The following is a 24,993-nucleotide window of genomic DNA, read 5'->3' on the forward strand; positions in this document are numbered from 1 at the left end:
CTGGTACCATCGGGCTTGGCTGCCCTCTGCTCATGAGCCTCCACACTACCCGCAGGGCTTAGGAAAGGGGGGAGACTTTTACATCATTCGTCACAGCACCAGAGTAGGGACGGCAGGTTCGGGTCCAGCTGGTGTCCTTTGAGCCTGGCTCGGCTCCCAGCCTCTGATGTGTATACAAAAGAGAGGGAGTCACACAATCCGTTGTGGCCTGACAGGTGCATCGAGGCATGGAGGGCACCTGCTGAGACTGAGGACGTGGGGTTCGGGTGTCCCAGGTTACTGGCTTTTAATCATAATTCTCTACCCAACATTTATCCTCCCCTGCTTCTTAGGGACTAGGCCCCAATTCTTAGTGGACATGTTGCTGCGTATATGAAAGACTACATATCCCAGTCTCCCCTGTGGCTAGGCATGGTCATGTGAGTAGGACCTGACCAATGAGCTGTGAGCAGAAGTGCTCTGTGGGGGCTTCTGGGAGGGCTCCTTAACCAGGAGGGGCACACCCTTCCCCTGGGACACTCTGCAGCCTAGAAAAGAGAGAAAGAAGGCTGAGTACTTGCTTGGCCCTGAAGCCAAGGATCCGGCTCCAAGGATTGGGAAGCTGGAAGGCACTGATCCTTGATGACTTGGTAGAGGTGGTGTGCTAGCCCTGGACTGCCCATCAGACTTCTCTGCAGGAGAGAATCATGCATTTCTACCTTGTATAAGCCACCATTATTTTTTCCTGGTTATAAGCAGTAGGGCTTGGAATGGGTGCTCTCTGAGCATCTAGCTCACAGATGAAGATCCTGAAGCTGAGGGAGATCAGGGCTGTGCCCAGGGTTATGAAGTAAATGTAGCAGACCCAGGCCCTGTGTCTCAGGTTTTATCTGTGAAATAAGGGCATGATGGCGGTTCAACAGACTTCACAGAGGTGTTCTAAGACGCAAAGGAGACCACTGTCTGTGAAAGTTCTTTTGCAAACTGTAAGGATCTACAAAGATCCTTTTACAGGTCAGGATGTTGAAGCCAAAATAGGATAGTTACAGGGAAAAGAAATTACACGTGGAGTCTAGAAATCTGAGCACAAATCCCAGCTCTGCCTTTCTCTTGCTGGGTGACCTTGGGTGGATGGCTTCACATCTCAGTTGTCTGACTACTGCTCAGGCATCCTCATCACATGCTCTTGTGAGGGCACTCAAGATGATGTGTGAGAGTGTGTGCACAGTGCCTGGTCCACAGGAGGCTTTTCATAAAAGCCTCCTTGTTTGCTACCAAAACAATAACTTCACAGGCCCTACAAAAAACAAGTGGCAAAATCAGAATAAAACCCCCAACCTCCTACAGCTAAAACCTGTGCTCATCTATCATTAGGGTCTGCTGCCAAGGATGGGTAAAAATGCTTAAGCATCTCACAGTGAAGAATAAATCAATTTTCTCCCAACAAAACACACTGCAAGAAAAGCATCGGCTATTCCCAGATCGGTAGGACTGACTTGACTACCTAGAAGAGGCAAAACCAGGAAGCTTGATTTAGACAGTTATATAGCAAACAGTCATTTGCTACTTGGTACAGTCAGTCTGCTCTACCAAGCACCCCCACCGGTCTGACTGATGGTTACTTTTAATGAGACCCGGCCAGATGTCTCCCTTCCACTGCGAAGGCCCAGCAAATGCAGGAGCACTGGGAGAGCAAGAGGAAGCCCTGCCTGGCGGGAGGCTTACCTGGCCATCTGTTTGTATGCCTCTTCTGCCACAGCAAATATGTGCGGGTCCATATCGCCCATGTTCTGCCCGCTGTAGGCGTGGATGATGGCATCTCCATATATCGGCAGCTGCTTGTAAGGATTCATGGCCACCAGGATGATTCCTGAGGAAAGATGTCAGACGCAGTGATGGGATTCTTAGTGTCACCTCTTTCTCCAAGTTCTTTTGAGAAACCGCAGCTCTGTCACTTATTAAATCTCCTGTGTGACTTTGGGCAGGTCACTTAATGCTCCGAATCTCAGTTCCCTGCCGAGGTCACCTACATTTCTAGGCTACCCTGAAGGTTAGATGAGATGACAGATGGCAATGCCCTAAAACTGAGAGGCTCTTACAATTCTCAGTGTAAACATAATGATAATATCACTGCCCAAAATAATAAACTTATCACATCCAATAAGAAACTCACACACAAGCTTTAACCACATATATTTTTCTTGGTAGTCTAATCTTAGTTTTTGTTGAAGACTCTCCCCACCTAGATACTTCGTTTTCTAACAAACTCAGAGATCAGATGTGTGTACCTTTTAGATAGAAACCTGGGCAAATTTTTAGGTGTGATTACACGTTTTGACAGAGTCAACATTTCTAATATCAACATAATATAAAACATAATCAGGATGCTCTAGACAACGAGCATTAAGTTTCAGGTCATTCCTGCGCTCCTAGAATTGCTCTCCTTACCACTGTAGGTGTAAATGAGTTTGGATTCTGCAAAGCGGATTCTGAGATTGTGGAGCACAGCGGGCTCGTGGAGATAGCTGAGGGCCGTGAGGTCGTTCTCACCCACGAGGATGTCAGGATTCCGAAGTGGAGGCAGAGATTCTGGATCAACGGAATAATCCAGCTCCTGTGGACAAAGATGAAATTAAAGTTCTGGAAGTAAAAGTTTTTTGGTGTTTCTGCTGAATCACTGTCCTCTTTCCTATCTACCCCACTTTGGAGTGACCCCTGACACTCTAAAAAAACAAATTTATGTATAGCAACGAGAAAATAATCTTCATGGCTGACTTTTGGGAGCCAGGTGATCAAGGTATTATTGGCTGTGTGCACTAGGGTGTGTCACTCACCTTCTCTGGCCCTCCCTTCTCTCATCTGTGAAAAGCCTGGCTGGACCACATCAGGGGTCCTCAGAGCTACAGAGGCCTCAGTGAGGCGTGGCAGGGAAGTTACATGGTCAGGGACCTGGGCATCCCATTCCAATGCTACCACAGGGGCTCTACTTGCATGTGGTTTAGCTGCTGGTGCCATGAAAGTTTTCATTTGGAAACAGGATTCTGTTGCTAAAATGACTCAATGATCTAAGGTCCCTTGGAGCTCTAAGGTTGCCGAATCTCTGTTGGAAGTTGACTTTCGTGGTGGTGAGAAGTGTCTAAAGGAGCCTGCGTGGGATGATGGTCTCTCTGTGAAGGGCCCCCTATACAGGTGACTCCTGTCTGCAGCCACCTGTGTTCCCAAGGGCTGCAGGGTTGCCTATTTCTATGCTTCTCAGCCCTGGGCTGAGTAACTGGCCCAGGATGGCCTGTCATCTGCTAGATTTCACCAATGTATATTCCGAAAGTAGCTGCCTGAGCAGAATGAAGGCAAGGTCAGCATGCCTTGCGGGCCTTGCAGGCCTTGCAGATGTCAGAGCATTAAGGGACCTTATTACCACCTGTTCTACCTTCCTTCACTTTCACTTCACAGCTTGGGGAAGTGACTTGAGCAAGGACACCCAGCAGGCTTGTTTCCCTTCCACTGCCCAAGCTGCCTTCCTTTCCATACCTGGTCCTGGACCAGCTGCACAAAGTGACCCAGCTGTCCCTTAGCAAGAGCCCACTCTGCAGGCCCTGTGCCAAGGACTCAGCACTGGTTTTTCATCTGATCCTCAAAACTGCTTTCTATGGAGGGCATGACATCCCTAACTAAGAGTTAAGGAGACAGGTTCAGAGAAGTTAAGCTCCTTGTTGAAGGTCACACAGTTCATATGGGTCTGGCTGACTCTGAAGCCTGCATCATGATGCCTGGTCAACACTGACAGGGGTTTGGTTTGTTAGCTGGTTGGACTGTTTTCCATAAGGAGAGCAGCTCAGGGCAATCCGGGACAACTGGGCATGGATCCTCACAGCAGCTGCCTGCTCATTATCAATGCAATTATATTTATGAACCTGCCCCAAGCAGGATATTTTTAACCTACACACTTTAGAGAAGAAGATAAAGTGCTGCTCATACATAATTTATACTTACCCTGAGTTTTTCGGAGGTTTTTTTGCGGTACGCGGGCCTCTCACTGTTGTGGCCTCTCCCGCTGCGGAGCACAGGCTCCAGACACACAGGCTCAGCGGCCATGGCTCACGGGCGCAGCCGCTCCGCGGCATGTGGGATCTTCCCAGATCGGGGCACGAACCCGCGTCCCCTGCATCGGCAGGTGGACTCTCAACCACTGCGCCACCAGGGAAGCCCTCCATTATGTTTTAAAGCAACAACCTCCTTTTCCAGTTCAGCCATTGTGTGTGTGTGTGTGTGTGTGTGTGTGTGTGTGTGTGTGTGTGTGTGTGTGTGTGTGTGTGTGTGTGTGTGTGTGTGTCTTATGTGTGAAAGAAACAGAAGGAGAGAGAGAAAGACAAATAGAACAGACAGTCTTCGGGGGAGGGGAGAAAATATGAATGTGAAGAACATGAGATGGACAGCTGGAAACAGAGGTGATATTTTCTTACATAAAGCAGGCTTTGTCCTTCATGGTATAGATAAAGGGTTAAGTTAAAAAGCAACAGATGAATGGATAAAGAAGATGTGGCACATATATACAATGGAATATTACTCAGCCATAAAAAGAAACGAGATTGAGTTATTTGTAGTGAGGTGGATGGACCCAGAGTCTGTCATACAGAGTGAAGTAAGTCAGAAAGAGAAAAACAAATACCATATGTTAACACATATATATGGAATCTAAAAAAGAAAAAAGTTTATTAAGAACCTAGGGGCAGGACAGGAATAAAGATGCAGATGGAGAGAATGGACTTGAGGACATGGGGAGGGGAAAGGGTAAGCTGGGACGAAGTGAGAGAGTGGCATGGACATATATACACTACCAAATGTAAAATAGTGAGAAGAAGCCACATAGCACAGGGAGATCAGCTCGGTGCTTTGTGACCACCTAGAGGGGTGGGATAGGGAGGGTGGGAGGGAGGGAGATGCAAGAGGGAAGAGATATGGGAACATATGTATATGTATAGCTGATTCACTTTGTTATACAACAGAAACTAACACACCATTGTAAAGCAATTATACTCAATAAAGATGTTAAAAAAAAAAAAAAAAGGCAGCCTGGCCACCTGCCATCTTACCTGCCTCTCCCCCTCCTCCTCTGAGCAGCTCATTCAGGGCCAGGAATGTCGTCTCCAGAAGCCCTGCTCATATTACTAAAGCAGCAAACTGCCACTGCAGCTGCTGCCCTGAGATTTTTCTCCCCAAAGCCATCTGGTCCCTAATCAGAACCTTGACTGCACTGGAGATACTCAACAAATGCCCCCAAGGAGTTTCTGATGGGAAGGGAAAGGCTAAAAGGAAATAGCAGCTCCCCTGCCTCCCCCCTTGCATTTACACACGCCCCCAGGGATTATCTCATCTGATCTTCAGCCGCCCTGTGATATGCTGTTACTAACTCCATCTGACATGTGAGGAAGCCAAGGGGCTCATTGTCACAGACTTAGTGGGATCTGAACCCAGATAGTCTGTCACAGACTGGGAAGGATTTGAACTCAGATAGTCTGATTCTAGAGGATGTGCTCTTAACTGCTATGTTTATCTCCCTTCCCAGGATCTGAGGAGATGACTCCAAATCCAGGACAGTCTGATTGGCAGTAATATGTCCTGTCTCTGCAGAGACCATTTCCATGCCTTGGAAATTCCAGCATTTTAATATTCATGTGAAATTCCCAGGACTAACTCTGACATCCAGATGGATCATGAATCCTTTCTCCAATTCTGCATCCAGATAGTTGATTCTAAAAACCTAAGGTCAGCCTAGCTATGGATCCAGTGGGATGTCATTACAGCTATGGGGGGAAAGGACGACTCATCATGGAAACTTAAAGCGGAGATAAAATCTGTAGAAAGTGGTAATCGAAAGCCATGACCAGCCTTTGAGAGGAACTCTTCACGAGCATGCTCTACCATGGGGACAACTGCCCAACCTCCTGGTCATCCTTTGCCTCTCCCTTGCCACACCGGCACCACAGAGCTTCCTCATAATGTCCTACCCAGCTGGGCTTCCTGTCCCCTTGTCCCATCTCCCGTCACTCCTCCAACTGCCCTGTTACACTCCCTCCTGGAGGTCCCAATTCTTACCTCTTTCTATCCATCCTTAGACTGACTCTCCATTCTCCCACACCTCCCTCTCCCTTCCTGTTTTTTATTTTTTTTGCGGTACACGGGCCTCTCACCATTACGGTCTCTCCCGTTGCGGAGCACAGGCTCCGGACGCGCAGGCTCAGCGGCCATGGCTCACGGGCCCAGCCGCTCCGCGGCATGTGGGATCTTCCCGGCCCAGGGCACGAACCCGCGTCTCCTGCATTGGCAGGTGGACTCTCAACCACTGCGCCACCAGGGAAGCCCTCCCTTCCTGTTTTCTATCTCCCTTCTTCTATGTCTCTTCCTCTTCCCATCTTGATGTTTTTCTCTACCAGTTTATGTCTTGGGCTCAAATTACTTCCTCTCCAAGTTTCTCATCTTCACCCAGTCTCTGTGCTGAGACCCATAAAACCAAAATGGTAATCATTTTTCAGCATTCTCCCAACATTGCTGAATCCCCAGGAAGGCAGCACAGAGCACAGACCTGTCCACTGCATCTCATTCCAGAGAGAGGCCCAGCTGACGCAGGGCACTTTATGTCTTCATTAGGGTAGTGGGGGTGGAGGCAGGGAGGTGGGGAGGGGTACAAACACACGGGTGGATCCACAGCACCAGCTGGCCATGTTAGGTGCCCCCTCACGTGCCCTCTGCCGAAGGTGCTCCCCTCCCACACACACCCTACAGTTTCTCCTTTATACATCATGGTAGTTATGATCGAGGACCCTCACCGTTCCATCCTCCAGCAGGAGACGCAGGACTTTGGCACCAACTCTATAGTCCTTTGCTATTTCGGCAGACTTCCAAACTTCTTCAGGATCAGGAATCCAAACCCTGTTGTACTGACCAACAGAATAAGAAAGGCTTAATTTCAGCACTTTAAAAGCAAAACACAAATCGTTAGATGATTAGACTCAGGGAGATTTCTTTCTGTCCACTAACGTCAGTAAATTCATTAGGAATACTTTTACCTAATTTTTGCTTGTGAGGTAATCGTTAGTGTATCTGCGATGCACCAGGCCTAGCTGCTTCATTTCACAGGTAATAGAATTCCCAAAGCCTCTTAAATACGTATTGAAAAAGGAAAGCCTGGGAGTGGAAAGGAAATCTGTGAGTCTCTTCATGGGAAGATCTGAGCACTGTCTACAAGAGCTGGAGCAGAGGGATGTGGTTCACCACTGATGAACTATGGGGCTCTGGACCAGACACTTAACTTCTTGTGCTCATTTTTCTCATCTATAAAATGGACACAACAATACCTACTCAATACTTTAAGGTTGCTGGGAGGTTACATTGGACTGAGTAGCTGACAGCACTTTGCAAAATGCTGTGGAAGTAGTGTTACAGCAGTGTTATCACGGTCTTATCACACTGGTCAGCAGCCAAGGATTCCCACCGGGGGAAATGTGGAAGTCCCGAGCTCAATGTCCCACCTGGATCAGTGCTGATGTGCAAGTCCTTAAGCAGAACTACATTGCTATGTACTGAATTATCCCCTCAAAATTCCTATGTTGAAGTCCTAACCCCCAATGTGAATACATTTGGAGATAAGGTCTTTAAGAGGCAATTAAGGTTAAATGAGGTCATAAGGCCCCGATCCGATAAGATTAGTGTCCTTGTAAGAAGAGATACTAGGGAGCTTGCATGCACACTCTCTCTCCACCTGCATGCACAGAAGAAAGGCCATGGGAGTTCAGTGAGAAAACAGCTGTCTGCACCCAAGGGGAGAAGCCCTCACCAGACCAACCCTGCCAACACCTTGATCTTGGACTGCCCAGCCTCCAGAACTGTAAGAACAGAAACGTCTGTTGTTTAAGCACCCAGTCTGTGGTATGTTGTCATGGCAGCTCAAGCCGACCAAGACACACATCTAATATTCACACTCACACACTGGGAAGGGGGCAGGCTCACTCTCCAGAAGTCACCAGTGGCACCTGAATGTAGCTTGAGGTAAACACAAAGTGACTGCCATTCTCTATACTGCAGCTGTCACAGGGCCCCGTGAGCCATTCTTCTCTCTCCTGCATGCATGCTGCAGCATCATGCACTGACCACTCTTGCTTTCACCCAGACCCCACATTTCACATTCTCCTGTGGTCATCTATTGGTTTGTTTGTTCATTCACTCTTTCGTTCATTCATTCACCCATCCATTCATCCCATCCATCCAACACCTGGGCACCTCCTGGGACTTTCCTGGTGACGCAATGTTTAAGAATCCACCTGCCAGTGCAGGGGACGTGGGTTTGAGCTCTGGTCTGGGAAGATCCCACATGCCGAGGAGCAACTAAGCCCATGTGCCACAACCAGACTCAGGGAGAGTCTCTGTTGCACTGCAATGAAGAGTAGCCCCTGCTCGCTGCAACTAGAGAAAGCCCGTGCATGGCGACGAAGACCCAACGCAGCCAATAAATAAATAAATATAAATAAATAAACCCCAAAAATTAAAACAAAAAACACCTGGGCATCTCTTATGTATGCGTCTGGCACAGTGCTGGATTACCAAGAAAGAAAGGCATCTCCTCTTAATCATCATGGTCTTCCTACTAACTCAGCCAATCTTTAACCTGGAGCTGCATGTGCATTATGTGTATATTTGCAACTCTCTGCTCACATATCGGTGGTTTCTATCAATGGGGGCACCCCTACAGGATACCCTGATGTCCGGAGACATAACCAGGCCAAAAGGAACAAGAATTGGGAAGCACTCACATGGAGACATGAAGTAGCACCCAGGAAAGCTCCTGAATCCAAAGGCTTAATAGCTCGGGATCCCAGATCTAGATGAAGCCTAAGAAGCCATGCAGCGTCTAACCCTCATTTCCCAGAGAAAACTGGCCTCGGGGACTCCAAGTCCTCCAAGAGCAGAGCTGACATGAGCACCCAGTTCAGGCTGGTGCCTACAGTGGCATCCCCTTTCCACCTCCTTGCATTCACAGGCCAAAGGAATATTGGTCCTCTGGCATTGTCCCTCAATGGGACAAATGGACCTTCTGAAGGTAATTGTCGAGTGTGTAAACTCTTGTAGCAGGGAATGTTTGTGCCTTTAGGAGAGAATGCTGCACTTATTTATTTATTTTATTTATTTAGGCTGCGTTGGGTCTTCGCGCAGGCTTTCTCTAGTTGCAGCGAGCAGGGGCTACTCTTCATTGCAGCGTGCAGGCTTCTCATTGAGGTGGCTTCTCTTGTTGTGGCGCACGGGCATAGTTGCTCCACAGCACGTGGGATCTTCCCGGCCCAGAGCTTGAACCCGTGTTCCCTGCATTGGCAGGTGGATTCTTAACCACTGCGCCACCAGGGAAGCCCAAGAATGCTGAATTTTGCCTAAGTGCCTGCCATCCTTCTGAGTACAGTTCCTGGGCACTGAATTGGCACCAGGCATCATCCTGGACTCTGGGGAGAGTCACAAACAAGACACTGCCCTTTGTGAATATCTGCTTCTTAACAGCTGAGAGGGCAAACATCATGACCAAATGACGACCTGGATATGAGCCAGCGCTTGTGGACTGCTGGGGCCTTTCCACTGTGAGGAAATCTTCCCTTGGGTTGAGAGATCGCACCTTCAGGAGTTTTCAGTTACAAAAAAATTCTGGGCAATAATTATGACATTTTACTTTCCTTCTTTATAGTTTTATGTACTTTCTATAATTTGCATATTTTACTTTTATAATCAGAATATGCCATCTTTAAAGGCAAATATCAAAATATATGTTCACAAAAAGACTTGTAAATGAACGTTCATAGTAACTTTCTTCATAATGGCTAAAAACTAGAAACAGACTCTATGTCCACTAACATGAGAGTAAATTAAAAAAACATAAAACTGTGGTATACTCATACAATGGAATACTACTTACCAATAAGAAGAATCAACTATTGATGCAAGCAAGAACATGAATGAATCTCCAAAGGCTGATTTAAAGAAGCTGTACACAAACGAGTACATTCTGTATGAGTCCTTTAAATGAAGTACTAGAACAGGTAAAACAAATACAACGTGGGGAAAAGAATCAGAACAGTAGCTGCCTCTGGGGGTAGGAGGGTCTGGGGAGGGAATCTTGTGGGGCGATGGCAACATTCTATACCTTGAAGGGGTCTGGGTTACATAGGTGTTAAGCCCTTTTCCAAACCTCAGAGAACACACACTTAAGATTTGTACCTCTCATTGTCTGGAAATTTTACAAAAAGAACTAAACAACAATGGAACTCTTAACAATACGCATACTACTATTTAGGAGGACATGTGATGATGTATGCGATTACCCTAAAATGCTTCAAAAAATAAGATGGACTGAGGACTGAAGTATAAAAAGATGGATAGACATGTGGTATAACAAATATGGTAAAATATTCATGCTAGAATCTAGGTGGTGGGACAGATACTCACTGTAGAATTTTTTCAATTTTTTTGTATACTTTAAATTTTCATAATAAGATGTTGAAGGAAATAAAGAATAAGTATAAAACAAAGTTTGGGGTGTCAGGACTAGACTAGGACAAAGTTGGTTGAGAAGCACATTTATTAAACTACTAGTTAATATAAGCTGCCTCACTTATCAAACAAAAAATATATGTATATCATTGGTTGAATATCAATCATGACTCCCTAAGTTATTTGGGTTTGCTTTAATTCTTGACAGCTAGCTAAGAGCAGAAGTTTGCTGAAATGTGGCACGGGATGAGTGATACTTGTGAGAGACAGAGGGAGGGAAAGGGAAAGAGAGAGAAAATGGAAGAATGACCTGGCGGGCAATGACACACACTCAGAGACATGCGCCCATGCAAATGGGTGGAGAGAAGCCTCACAAGCACACAGACACACACGCCCAAACTCCACACACACTTGTTGCCATGGACGACTATTTTCCATGTCAGGTCTGCTCCTGAAAGTATTTATTGCGAACCTCATAAAGCTGAAATCATTAATACTTTCTTATAGGATAATATTTTTATGATAATTGGGAATATCTCATTTATCAAGAATTGGCCACTACAGAATTTTATAGCTGAAAGGGTCCCAGGAGATTGTCCACTCCAAGCTGTCAAAGTTCTTTTCAAAGCTTGCTTCAAATGAAATGGTGGTAGCCCACCATGTTCTGCAGCTGAGGTCTCTCAGGCCCTTCCATGGAAACCTGAGGCTCTGAGAAGTGATGCAAGTCAGTAAGCTAACCCAAGCCCTTTGTTTTCCTGATCCCCAAACTCAAGCCCAGAGAGGTCAATAACTCACCAAATACCACACAGAGAATCTCAAAGGCCAGGACTCCACGTAACCAGAGCTTGGGACTCCTTCTTTGAACTACTTGTTAATTAAATGAGTCTGGCTCCGAAAATAATCCTGAACTCTCAACTGCAGCCATCTACTTGAGAGCGCACAGGCTGGTCTGTTTCAGCTAAAAGTAGCCTTAAATGCATTAGGACGTATGGAACCAAAAGTCTGCTTCTCTTCTGGCGTGAACACAAATGGCTTCCTCAGCCCCAGATTCCCCAGGCTGGGCACACCCCGCCAGGCCTGATGCCTCTGCCGGCAAGGCTGTCGGCCATTTAGGGCCCCGCAGCTGAGACCCAGCCTGGTAAGTAAACATGCCCAAGTTTACCTGGTTCCACCTCAGTTACACCCATTCGGTCCCTCCCTTCCGCCTCACATTCCTCAACCCACAAGGCAATGCTTCAAACCAGAGAGAGAGCTAACTGCAGTGTCTGGACAAACGACATGAGGTCATAGGACCTCCCCAGGGTGGCTCCTTCATGTGGGGCAGGAGCCTCCTGACTCAGGTCACTTGTCAAGCCCTCCGGGGGCTGCCTGCAGCAGGGCCAGGAGAGCAGCGAGGCCTGCCGCCCACGCCTGTCCTGGGAATCTTCCCCTGTGGAGGAAGATCAGGGTGCATCCACGTCCGGGAAGGCTCCGGAATGAGGCAAAGGCTTCAAGAGGAAGGGCCACGTCCTCAGAAACAGGCCAAACCCACCCACCCCACATGCTCAGATACAACCAGAGTGGCATCTTCTCATGTCTCCCGCCTATTTGAGGGGTCTACTGGCAACAGCCACAGAAATGCCTTGGAGACTTTACATGGCGTATGGGATGACAGGGGTTTTCTCCTAGCCACTCTCTGGACTGGAAGGGGGTCTCCACGTTCTCCGTCAGCCAGGCCAGGGCAGCGACACCACGCTCCCTCTCTTCTCTTCACTCGTTCCTCCAGGCCTTCCCAGCTCCCCAGCCTCCTCCCGTGTCTCCCTAGATCCCTCCCGGCCTCTCCTCATGACGGGCTGCTTCTGGAGAGTTTCACCCATTCCCGCAGCTTCCACGACTGCCCTGGCACCTGTGCACCACTGAGGCCTCCAGCCCAGATCTCTCAGTGGGTCTAGACCACATTTCCAACTGTCTCCCAGACGTCAGCCCCTAAATGTCCTCTGACAGTCACAAATCCCAAGCTTGAGTGATCATTATGCCTGCCCCACACACAATCTTGCTCCTCAGTTCCCCTACCCGTCACATCAGAAACCTGGGACAGCGCTGGACACCCTCTCCCTCCTTCCCTTAGCCCCCAACAATCAAATGGTTATCAGGTGCTAGGACGCCTATACGTAAACAGGTCTCACCTGTCTGCCCCATCCACCCGCAATGCCATGGCCATCAATCAGCTCCCCCTATGCTGCACCCACCAATCTTCTCTTGATGGGGACCGCAACCTGCGGAGTGCTTCCTCAGCCAGGCTGAGTACCGGTTTCTGTAGAGAGACAGATTCCTTTACCCACACCTGAATCAGAGTTTCCTGATTGCTGGGTGGGGGCCAGCAAGATGAAAGTTCCCCCTGATGGATTCTGATGAACATCCAGGCCTGGGAACCACAGTCCTGGCCAGTTTTCCTACTCAGGCCTCACCTTCTTTTCAATCCATCCTCTGCCTGCTGCCACCCAAACCACCAGCAGTTTCTAGAACATGCCAAGCTCTTCCTGGCTCTCTGCTCTGCACTTCTGTTCCTTCCACCCCCAGTGCCATCCCTCCTCTCCCCATCTGTGAGCAAACTGCTCTGAGCAGTCAAGAGTCAGCTCAGGATTCCCACCTGCTTCCCCACCACCCTCCCCGCCCCGAGGCAGGACTGGATGCTTCCTCTTCAGCGCTATCTGCTCCCTCCCCAGCTTTCAGGTAGCTTCCCATCTCCCCCACTGGCATGTGAGCGTCAAGAGCTTTGTCTTTGTGCCCTGGAACTCAATACAACGATTTCCCCACGGCTAGCACTCCATAAAAACATCTACTGAACAAAAACTCAAATTCCAAGTAGTCTGCACCAATAAACTTGGTATTTTAGTCTTTATGTCCCTCTTTTACTCTTTTGAACTATCCATATATAATACAATAGAAAAACCTAATTTTCCAGGGTGGTTAATGTCATATAGAAATCTAAAAGCTGCTTAGAATAGCTAAATGGAAAGTTATTAAACTGAGCTTTGACCTTATTTTAGACAGAGGCCCTGGACTGCATTTCTCTTGACCTTGCATATCGGAGTTTCCACAGAATTTCTGTGAAGATGTCTTGTGAGCTCCTCAAGCACAAGGAAGAGAAAGAGATGGGTGAAGGATAATATGATTTGTGAATCTGTGGCTAAAACCTGAGTTCTGGTTAATTAGAAAGGTCTTTAGAGGCATGCTATACAGCTCTGCCGCCTCACCCTCCATTCATCACTTTCACCAGTATCTTAGATAAAAAACCAGAACACATGTGTATCAAATATGCAGATAAAATGATCAGCTAAAGATGATCAAGATACAAAAAGGTTTTTAAAAAGCTTCAAAAAGGTTTTGACAAGCTGCAGAACATTAAACACTAAACAACAAGATGGAAAATTTAAAAGGAATAAATGTGAAGTCCAATAGTTAGGTACCAAAAATTAACTGTATTACAATAGCATCAATATAAAAAACAACTAACTTTTATTAAGCCTTATGTGTCAGATATTGTGCTAAGGATTTTACACAGTTAATTTAATCCTTACAATGACTGGTAAGACTTAAATCCATTCTACGGGTGTGGAAACTCAAGAGAAATTAAGTAACTTGCTCAATGTCATCCAGTTAGCAGAACCAAGACTTAGCCCCAGCCACCGTGCATGTGCATTCCAGGGGCAGCATGTAGCAGCTCTGCTTAAAACAAACAGAACACTGACTTAATGCTCGCCTGCACTGAGGGCAGCTCACAGGAGGCTGCAGCCCCACAAGTTCCACGGTACTCTGGCTGAGCAGACCAGATCTAGAGAATAGTGCCACAAAGTTGGGCATCAAGGAACTGAAATTCACCCAGAGGGTGGTGGCCTTGATGGTGAAGGGTCTGGAATGATGCTGTAAGAGGAAAAGTTGGTGGTATCATCACTCTCCTCAAGCTCTCAGTCCTGCCCACAGCTCCTTCTCCATGTCTTTCAACTCCTGCCACCCAGCCTCAGGTCCACCATTACCTTCTGAAGCTATTCCATGCCTGGTGCCTTTCTTACATCTTCAGATTCCCGTCCTCCACCAGTTCCATCCCTTCAGCCTGTGACCATGCCCAGCTGTCCCCTCTCTCCCGCACAGTTCTACTAAAAGAGAAGCAATGCCAAGGACATCCTGGTGGCCAAATCCCATGACACTTCCTCAGCCTTCATCCTCCTTGACTTCTCTGCAGCTATAGAGCTGACTGCTGAATTGTTATTGATACACATGGTCTTCTTACTTTGCATATTTTATATGTTTATGATCACAGAGCAGATGCATTTTTGTGCCATCATTTTCCATGTAACATAAACATTTTCCCATGTTGTTATGAACTCTTCACAGTAGCATTTTTTATGGGTTCATACTATTCTATTCTTCTATCTATAATTCACGTAACTCTAGCCCTCTTCCTGGACATTGGGGTTGGTTCCATTTTAGTTATTAGAAGGAATAATCTGATAAATAACCAGATGTCGGAGGAGGCAGCTATGAAATGAATGGACTTTCCAAAAATCCTCTGTGTGTTGGGGGAAAGGTCAGATCCCTTGAAGAGAAGGAAGATGATAAGGTCGTTGAATAAGGTGGTGAGAGTACAAGGTATCAAGAAGATAGGTTTTTAATCCTAGCTCATCACTTCTATGTAACCTTAGGCAACTTACTTAACCTGAGCAATTTGTAAAAATGGAATAGCAATAACTAACACATGGCATTGTTTATTCAGATTAAATGAAAGACGTTCTGCGGATAAAGTTCACAGAGTTCTGAGGATGGCATCTGGCACATAAGAAGTACTCAATGACTATAAGATAAAAGTAACTATCATCAACATCATCATCGTCATGACCATAGCTCTTTCTGAAAGCAAAAAAACTCATTCACTCATGCATGCACACATCAAACATTTACTGAGTCTCTACTGCTCCCTGTTCTCTAGAAACCCTTGGTCAATAGGGGAGACAGAGTTAAGGAGCTGTTACAAGTCATCACGAAAAGTGCCTGGATGGAGGGGCTGGCTGCAAAGATTTCTCAGAAGAGGCACTGCTCAACAATGTGACTGACAAGGGGTTAATATCTAAAATACACAAACAGCTCATACAACTCAATATAAAACAAACCCAATCAAAAAATGGGCAGAAGACCTCAACAGACATTTCTCCAAAGAAGACAAACCGATGGCCAATGGGCACACGAAAAGATGCTCGACATTGCTAATGACTAGCAATTAATTAATAATTATTAATTAATTATTAGAGAAATGCAAATCAAAACCATAACGAGGTATCACCTCATACTGACCAGAATGGCCGTCATCTAAAAGTCTACAACTGGGACTTCCCTGGTGGCACAGTGGTTAAGAATCCACCTGCCAATGCAGGGGACACGGGTTCAAGCCCTGGTCCGGGAAGATCCCACATGCCGCGGAGCAACTAAGGCCGTACTCCACAACTGCTGAAGCCCACATGCCTAGAGCCCGTGCTCCACAACAAGAGAAGCCACCGCAGTGAGAAGCCCACGCACAACAAGGAAGAGCAGCCCCCTCTCGCCGCAACTAGAGAAAGACTGCGTGCGGCAACAAAGACCCAACGCAGCCAAAAATAAATAAATAAACACATTTATTTATTAAAAGAAAATAGTCTACAGCTAATAAGTGCTGGAGAGGGTGTGGAGGAAAAAACCCTCCTACACTGTTGGTGGGAATGTAAATTGACGCAGCCACTATGGAAAACAGTATGGAGGTTCCTTAGAGCTACCGTATGATCCAGCAATCCCACTCCTGGGCATATATCCAGAAAAGATGAAAACTCTAATTTGAAAAGATACAGGTACCCCAATGTTCATAGCAGCACTAGTTACAATAGCCAAGACATGGAAAGTGCCCATCAACAAACGACTGGTTTAAGAAGATGTGAGATATATATATATATATCTCACACAAAATGGACTGTGTATATATAGATATAGGTATTACTCAGCAGTAAAAAAGAATGAAATATTGCCATTTGCAGCAACATGGATGGACCTAGAGATTATCATAGTAAGTCAGAGAAAGACAAATATTATATATCATTTATATGTAGAATATAAAAAATAATACAAATGAATCTATATACAAAACAGAAATAGACTCACATAGTAAACAAACTTATGGTTACAAAGCGGAAAAGGAGCGGGGGAGGGAGAGATAAACTAAGAGTATGGGATTAACAGATACAAACTACTATACATAAGATAGACAAGCAAAAAGGATTTACTGTATAACACAGGGAACTGTATTCAATATCTTGTATTAACCTATCATGGAAAATAATATGAGTAACTTTGCTGTATACCTGAAACTAACACAATATTGTAAATCAACTATACTTTGATTAAAAAAATAGGAAAGAAGAAGAGGCACTGCTCACATTGAATCTGAAAGGTGCAGGCACCGGTGAGCAGAACAGACATAGAGTGGTGACACTGCGGGAATGCACTGCAGGATGGCAAGAAGTTGGGCAGAGGGTGAGCCAAGGTAGGAGCTGGCAGGCAGCGGGGGAAGATAGAGAGGCGGGGCCTTGCGGCTGGTCAGTGAGTCTGAAAGTGGCAGGGGCCTCCAGAGAAGTTCAATTAGAGGATGGCCGGACCGGTTTTTCTCAGAGAGATTTCAAACAGTGGCACTGCTGAACAGCAGCAAATGCTCTGAACGTTTCTAAGGCATGCTGCCAAAGAGCTTTTGAAAAGGGGTGGGTCGTTTCACACTTCAACTGGCAGCAACTACTCTCAACACACTTCCTCCGGAGTGTCCCCTTTCTCAGAACCTCTCTTCCTGTGGTTCCCGTGCCAGGCCTCCCGTGTCCCCCTCCCTGTGACGGCTCCATCTGCGGCCCCTCTGCCTCCTTTCCTCCCTGAACAGATGCATCCCCAGTGTCCTGTCTTAGCCCTCTTCTCTCCCTTGATGAGCCCTCATGCCTGGGCTTCAATCACCACCTATGGGGAAAACTCCTGGCCCATCTTCTATACCAACCTCCAACCACTCAGGGCACTCTCCCTTGGAAGCCCCTTCCCCACATCAACCCCCGCAGGTACAAACCTTGCCTCATGACTTCCCTAACGTCTCCTCCTCCTGAAGTCCCTGTGTCAACAGCACCAGCCTGCTTGGATCTTTCAGACTCTAACCTCATGTCAGCCTTGGGTCATCCCTCCTCCTCACACGCCCCAGTGCCGTCTCCCATTCTCACCTACTTCTCCATGCTCTCTGCGAGCTCCTTCCATCCTCCATGTCTAACACTGCAGCCCTAATTTTTTTCCCCATGCACTTAGGATGACCTGAGAATTCAGCTACCTGGCTCCAGCCTCTCTCCCATGGGCACAGAGTCTCATGGTCACCGCTGGCATATCTGACTTAAACCACCCTGGATCCTGTCATCCCCATTCAAAATCTTCAACGGAATATAAAGCCCTGACCTAACTCTTTGGCTGCCACGACTCTCCCGTTAAGCCCCATCCCCCAGCAGGCCCCTCCATGCCTTCCAGGCCTCAGCAGATTGAATTACTTGACATTTCTCATTTCTCACTCATCAGAAAACTCCCTGAGGCAAGACTAATCATTTACATTTTCTTTTTCTAACCTTCCCCAAGCATATTGTTTTATATACAAAAAGTGCTAAACAAATGTTTTATGGGAGATAATATGCCTGTCTTCAATGCAGGAAGGGAAATTAGTCAGGGGCCAGGCAGGTAACAGCAGTGTAAAGTGGGTGAGTGGGGCAGCGGGCAGATCATAGGGTGGGTCTGGATGTCACACAGGAACTGGCTGCCACACAGGGATCCCTGAATGGACAGCCCACCCATCACCCTGCTACAGGGTGACTACTTGCCTCTGAGTGCAGCAATGGGTTTCAGGTTGTTTTAAAACATTATGTGGCTAAGACTGTGCAGGGAAACAGAGCACTCCTGTGGGTTCACTGTGGCCAAGGTTCCCCCATCACAAACTTTGACTTAGACTAATGGCTAGATCTGCAGACTCGGGAGTGTGGGAGGGAGTGGTAGGGAAGCAAGGGAGAGAGCTTAAGATTTTTGTGTCAGTTTAAGGAAGAACTCTTTAACAAAGAAGTTCCCTAAAACCTAAACAGGTAGCTACACAAATGGGGGAGCTTCCCACCTCTGGAACTGACAAAGTGGAGGCTGATCGACCACTGGGAAGGGAGGTGCCTGGACACAGGTGCTTACTTGGACACAAAGTGGGTAGAGATGACCATCAAGGCTTCTTCTGGCTCTGCGATTCTCAGTCTTTGTCCATCCAAGCTCACCTCTAGAAAACTCTTCCATATTAGTTTTCCTACATTGTGCCTGGTACCTAGTTGGTATTTAATAAATATTTGTGGCATGAGTCACTTTATGATAGGGGTATTCACACCTGTATCTTTTTGCTTCAGGAAAAATTGTTACTTAGAATGGATTAATCAGCATTTTCCTCCAACCTCCAAAGTATCTTCCAAGAATAGTTTTTTTCAAGAATTTTTTTTTAGCTCCAGTAAGCTGAAGATCTAAGAAGCACTGCTGGATATTTGATGTCTCACATTCTCACTGGTAAAACTATTCTACCACTGCCATTTAGAACTCTAGTTAATAGAGGGGGAAATACTGTTTGGTTAGTTTGTATGTGTACTGTTAACTAATTAAACAAAGTAGAAAAAAATGCTTAAACCATTGAAACAAATTATTTACAGCCATGGTTTATATCTACAGCAAAAGTGTCTCTTTATTATAAAGCTAGTGCACTTGTCAGGGGAAGTGGATGAATTCTAGTCTCATCTATCTGAATACTGGGTACCATATATTTCCCCCACTGGGGTACAGGAGTATCTGGCTTTATGGCTATTCGAGTGGATTTTTTCCAACACTTTCACACTTTTTTTTTTTTTTTTTTTTTGCGGTACACGGACCTCTGACTGTTGCGGCCTCTCCCGTTGCGAAGCACAGGCTCCGGACGCGCAGGCTCAGAGGCCATGGCTCACGGGCCCAGCCGCTCCGCGGCATGTGGGATCTTCCCGGACCGGGGCACGAACCCGTGTCCCCTGCATCGGCAGGCGGACTCTCAACCACTGCGCCACCAGGGAAGCCCCACTTTCACACTTTTTATCCAAATAATTAACCAAGCTCATCTCAGAAGGTTCTGGGCACCACGTGGGAATCCTGGCCTTCCCAGCGAAGGGGGGGAGCCCTCGTTTGCGGGAAGAGGAGGTTTCAGAGGAATGCTCTAGAGTGATTCCCGGACTCGGGGTGTACGTGAAAGTTATTTTTATAAGCTGTAAAGCACCTTATAAATGTGAGTAGAGAGCTGTGACTACAGTGGCAGGATCCCTGGATTCCCTGGAGCCCTCAACTTCTACTACGGGTAAGGCCTGGGCCGCACTCCCAAGCACCCGCAGCTTCAGGCACCAGATGAACTTAAGTGCACGTGCAGGTATTTTGAAGACCCGGGAATTCTAGAAAGCATCCTGAATACTGCGGTCCGAGCTTCTGTGCCGAGTTGTTCAAGGGGTAAGATTACAGACTATTCTTCGCCCGTGTCTGAGGTTTCTGAGTTTCCGTGGGCAAGTCTGACTCCCTCTGTGGCGCGAGAGAAGGGACGGACCCGCAACTCCTGGACACCGGGAAGCTCGGGTCCGGCCAGAGAAGCAGCCCCTAGCACTCGGTCTTCCCATCCCGAGGGGACTCAGGCTTCTGGGGGCGCCATCCCCACCGATAGGGACCCGAGCTCTCGGCGGGGCGGGGGTTACGACGCTCCCCGGAACCCCATTGTCTCCGCGGCCCGTCCCCGCGGCGAGCGCGCCAGGTGCACAGGTGTGGCCCGGGCGCCAGGTACAGTCAACACTAGCGCCCGGCCGCTTCCCTCCCGCGCTCCTTCCCTTAGGTCGGGCCACCCTGCCTACCTGCGTGTACAGCTCGGCCACCGCCATGGGCGCGAGAGGACAGCTCGAGGGCTGCGGAGGTGCAAAGCTTGGGGGCTGGGCCGGCGGCTCTGTGGCCCCGGGGCAGGTAACCGTCGCTGCGGGTCCCGCAAATCAGCGCTGGGTCATCTTGCGGAAGAAGTTTCCCAGAAGCCGACTAACTTTGCAGAGCGTTGGCGGCCCGGGAGGAGAGAAGTCGCGGATTGGTCATTCCCGGCCCGTGGCGAGGCCTCGCTGTGATTGGCGGGGCGGGGGCTGCGGGCGCGGCGCCCCTCCTCCGGGCGGGTGCCCGCGGCGAAGTGGGTCCACCTGGCGGGGGCCGAGCGCTCAGCCAAGAGCCCGCGGGTCACGGTATTTGCTGGCTCTCGAGGGAGGAAGCAGGTGTGTTCCGAGGAGTTCCCGACCCAAGTTTTAGCTCCCTTATAAGGGTCTCAACGTGCTTATTGGAAAGAGCAGAGGATATAACCATTTGCATAGAAAATCCAAGAGAATCAGCCACTAGAACTTGTTAAAGAGTTCAGCCAAGTGACTATATTCAAAATCAGATTTTAAAGTGAATAAGTTTCCTTTGTATGAGCAAAAACTGGTTAGAAGATAAGATATTTGAAATATAAACGAAACTATAAAGTGTCCGCTAACAAAAATGCACTTGGCCTTTGTGGAGAAAGTGTTTGAATTTCTCTTCAAGGGTATAAAAGAAGGCCCGAATAAATGGGGAAACGTGCTATTCTCATGTATGGGAATATTTAACATTGTACAGGTGTCAATTGTACCCAAATTAATATATAAGCCTAATACAACTGGAATCAAAATCCTAGCAGGGGGACTTCCCTGGTGGCACAGTGGTTGGGAATCTGCCTGCCAATGCAGGGGACATGGGTTCGAGCCCTGGTCCGGGAAGATCCCACATGGGGCAGAGCAACTAAGCCCGTGGGCCACAACTACTGAGCCTGCGTACCACAACTACTGAAACCTGTACGCCTAGAGCCCATGCTCGCCAACAAAGAGAAGCCACCGCAATGAGAAGCCTGCACACTGCAACGAAGAGTAGCACTCACTCGCCACAACTAGAGATAGCCTGCGCACAGCAGCAAAGACCCAACGCAGCCAAAAAATAAATTAAACAAATTTTAAAAAAAAATCCTAGCAGGACTTTTGGAGAATTGTAAAGTGATTTTATATTTTTTACGGAATAATAAAAGTCCGTGTATAATTAAGACAATGCTCAAAACAAAGAACAAAGAGATTAGCCCTACCGTGTATTAAGGGATATCACAAAGCCATGGTCATTAAAACAGTGTGACACCGGCATGGGAATGGAAAAATGAATAATGGAACAGAATGGAATCTACCAACAGAACCCTGCGTTATATAGTGGCCTGGAGAACCAGAGGAGGAAGGGAAAGATTATTTAATAGAAGGGCCATTATATGAAAAAAACATAAAAATAAAAGCAAGTGCATGGCAAACAGTACATTCAAAAATAAACTCTAGATGGATTCATGATTAAAACTTAGAAGTAAAATGAGGAAATTACTAGAAAAAATATAAGGGTAATATCTTTTAAATGTTGGGTTAAGAGAATGAGTTAAGATACAACATAGCACAGCTATAGAAGGAAATGATGGATTTGAGGTCCTCAAAATGAAAGATTTCTCTTCAGTGAAGAACACCATTTGCAAAGAAAGCCAACAGATTAGGAAATATATTTGCAATTTAAAAAACAAGTGATTAATATCTAGAATATTAATCTAGAGTATATAAGAAACTACTGTAAATTGGTTAAAGAAAAGATAGGAAGTCCCGTTTTAAATATTCGACAATTGGCAAAGGAAATGAATAGGCAATTTTCACATGGGGATATTCAAATGGCTGGTTAGCATATAAAGAGATGTTAACTTTATTAGTAGAGAAATAAAAATGAAAACAATGAGATCACTTCACATCCATATTGGCAACAATATTTAGGTTGGACAACATCATATGCTGCCTAGGATGTGAGAAAACAAGAACGTTTTTGCTCACACAGCTGTTGGGAACTATACAGTCATCCCTTGGTATTCGGGGGAGGATTGGTCCCAGGACACCCAAGGATACCAAACTCCTTGGATGCTCAAGTCCCTAATATATTGATATAATGGCATGGTATTTGCATATAACCTACACACATCCTTCTGCATATATATATATATATATTTTTTTTTTTTTTTTGCGGTACGCGGGCCTCTCACTGTCGTTGCGAAGCACAGGCTCAGCAGCCACAGCCCACGGGCCCACGGGCCCACGGGCCCAGCCGCTCCGCGGCATGTGGGATCTTGCCGGACCGGGGCACGAACCCGTGTCCCCTGCATCGGCAGGCGGACTCTCAACCACTGCGCCACCAGGGAAGCCCCTTCTGCATATTTTAAATCATCTCTAGATTACTTATAATACCTAATACAACGGAAATGCTATGTAAATAGTTGCTGAAGCATGGAAATTCAAGTTTTGCTTTTTCGGAAATTTCTGGAATTAAAAGGTGTATATTTTGGATCTGAGGTGGTTGAATCTGTGTTTGCAGAACCTGTGGATATGGAGGGCTGACTGTACTGATCCTCCTATTTAAGAGAGCAATTTGAGAATATTTACTGAAAATAAACTCAGGCAGAAAAATTCTCACATAGTCACCCAAAGAGATAATTATGTAGATGTTCATCACAACACAGTTCTATATCAAAGAGTTGGAAACACTTAAATATCCATCAGAAGGGGTATGAATAAGTAAAATAGTGTATACATACAACGTAAAACTGTACAGCTGCTGGTAGGAATGGACATGATCTACCTATACCACTCTGAGAGATATAAAAAACAATGCTGAATAGATGTCTAGCACAAGTCATATATATCTGTCTTTTTTGTTATTTTGTTATTTTTTATTTTTTACACATCTTTACTGGAGTATAATTGCTTCACGATGCTGTGCTAGTTTCTGTTGTACAACAAAGTGAATCAGCCGTATGCATACATGTGTCCCCATATCTCCTCCCTCTTGAGCCTGCCTCCCACCTCCTCATCCCACCCTTCTAAGTCATCTCAAATCACTGAGGTGATCTCCCTGTGCTATGCCGTTGCTTCCCACTAGCTATTTTACATTTGGTAGTGTATATATGTCAATGCTACTCTCACTTCGCCCCAGCTTCCCCTTCCTGTCCCGTCCCCATGTCCTCAAGTCCATTCTCTACATCTGCATCTTTATTCCTGCCCTGCCACTAGGTTCATCAGTGCCATTGTTTTTAGATTCCATATGTATGCATTAGCATATGGTATTTGTTTTTCTCTTCCTGACTTACTTCACTCTGTATGACAGACTCTAGGTCCATCCACCTCACTACAAATAACTCAATTTCGTTTCTTTTTATGGCTGAGTAATATTCCATTGTATATATGTGCCATATCTTCTTTATCCATTCATCTGTCTGTGGACATTTAGGTTTGCTTCCATGTCCTGGCTATTGTAAATAGTGCTGCAATGAACATATATATTTTAAAACTCACAAAAACTGCAATACTATATGTTGTCCATGCATATCAGCAGGTGTAGATAAAAGTTGGATGATAACTTGCAAAGTCATCCATTAAATATATAAAAGTGGATATTCATGAGGTTGAAGGAAGTGAGACTGGGTGTAAAGAAAAAAAGGGAAACCAAAAATATGAAAAAGGGCTTGACATGGACCAACCACGATAGGTGCCAGAAAAAGAGAATTATGGTAAATTCAATTTTGTACACTTATTTTTCAAAATAACATAAAAAAAGGAAAAGGCATAAAGTGGGTAGGGACAGCTGCGTGGTTCCTCAGAGTTAAGAAAGGAATCCAAATATCTAACTACTTTTTTCTTTATTTTTAAATTTTTTAAATATTTTTTTTTTGGCCATGCTGCATGGCTTGCAGAATTTTAGTTCCCTGACCAGGGACTGAACCTGGGCCATGGCGGTGAAAGCGCCAAGTCCTAATCACTGGACCACCAAGGATTTCCCTACTTTTTTTTTTAAATAGAAATTTTACTGAAGAATAAAATTATATACAGAAAGTGCACAAATAATAAATGTATAGCTCAATGTATTCTTATACATGGAACACAGCAACACACTCAAGTAACCACCACCCAACCCAGACAGAACATTTTCAACATCCTCAAACCTTCAATGTCCCTTCTAGCCATTACCCCTCAAAGATAACCGAAGTTATGACTTCTATCACCACGAGTTAGTTTTACCTATTTTGGATGTTTTTATAAATGGAATCATGTTTGTAATTTTTTGCATTTGGTTTTTTACATGACATTTATCCATGCTGTTGCATGTAGCTGTCGTTTGCTATCTTTTGTCACGTACAGTATTCCACTGTATAAATAGTTTACAATTTATTTATTCATTCTCTTATTGATAAATATTTGGGTTCTTTTGGTTTGTGGTGATGAGGCTCTGGGCAAGCTGCCCCAGTATGTGCTGCTCTGGCATGTGGATTATTTTGAGCTGAAA

The 24,993-nt window shown here is 46.1% G+C and overlaps 1 protein-coding gene across 1 annotated transcript in view; it reads right to left on the minus strand.

The window, feature by feature from the left end:
• Positions 1 to 20,477, minus strand: part of MYO5C (myosin VC) — a gene marked incomplete at both ends in the record, with an annotated part of 118,278 nt that extends 97,801 nt beyond the window's left edge. Inside the window, 4 exons of the mRNA XM_082837233.1 lie at positions 1,705 to 1,849; positions 2,428 to 2,593; positions 6,804 to 6,949; positions 20,261 to 20,477. Of these exons, the coding sequence (XP_082693359.1) occupies positions 1,705 to 1,849; positions 2,428 to 2,593; positions 6,804 to 6,949; positions 20,261 to 20,477 (674 nt within the window). The remainder of the gene's footprint in view (positions 1 to 1,704; positions 1,850 to 2,427; positions 2,594 to 6,803; positions 6,950 to 20,260) is intronic.
• Between the last annotated feature and the right edge of the window lie 4,516 nt (positions 20,478 to 24,993).

Source organism: Leucopleurus acutus (assembly GCF_964270905.1).
Source record: "Leucopleurus acutus genome assembly, chromosome: 1".
Lineage (NCBI taxonomy): Eukaryota > Metazoa > Chordata > Mammalia > Artiodactyla > Delphinidae > Leucopleurus > Leucopleurus acutus.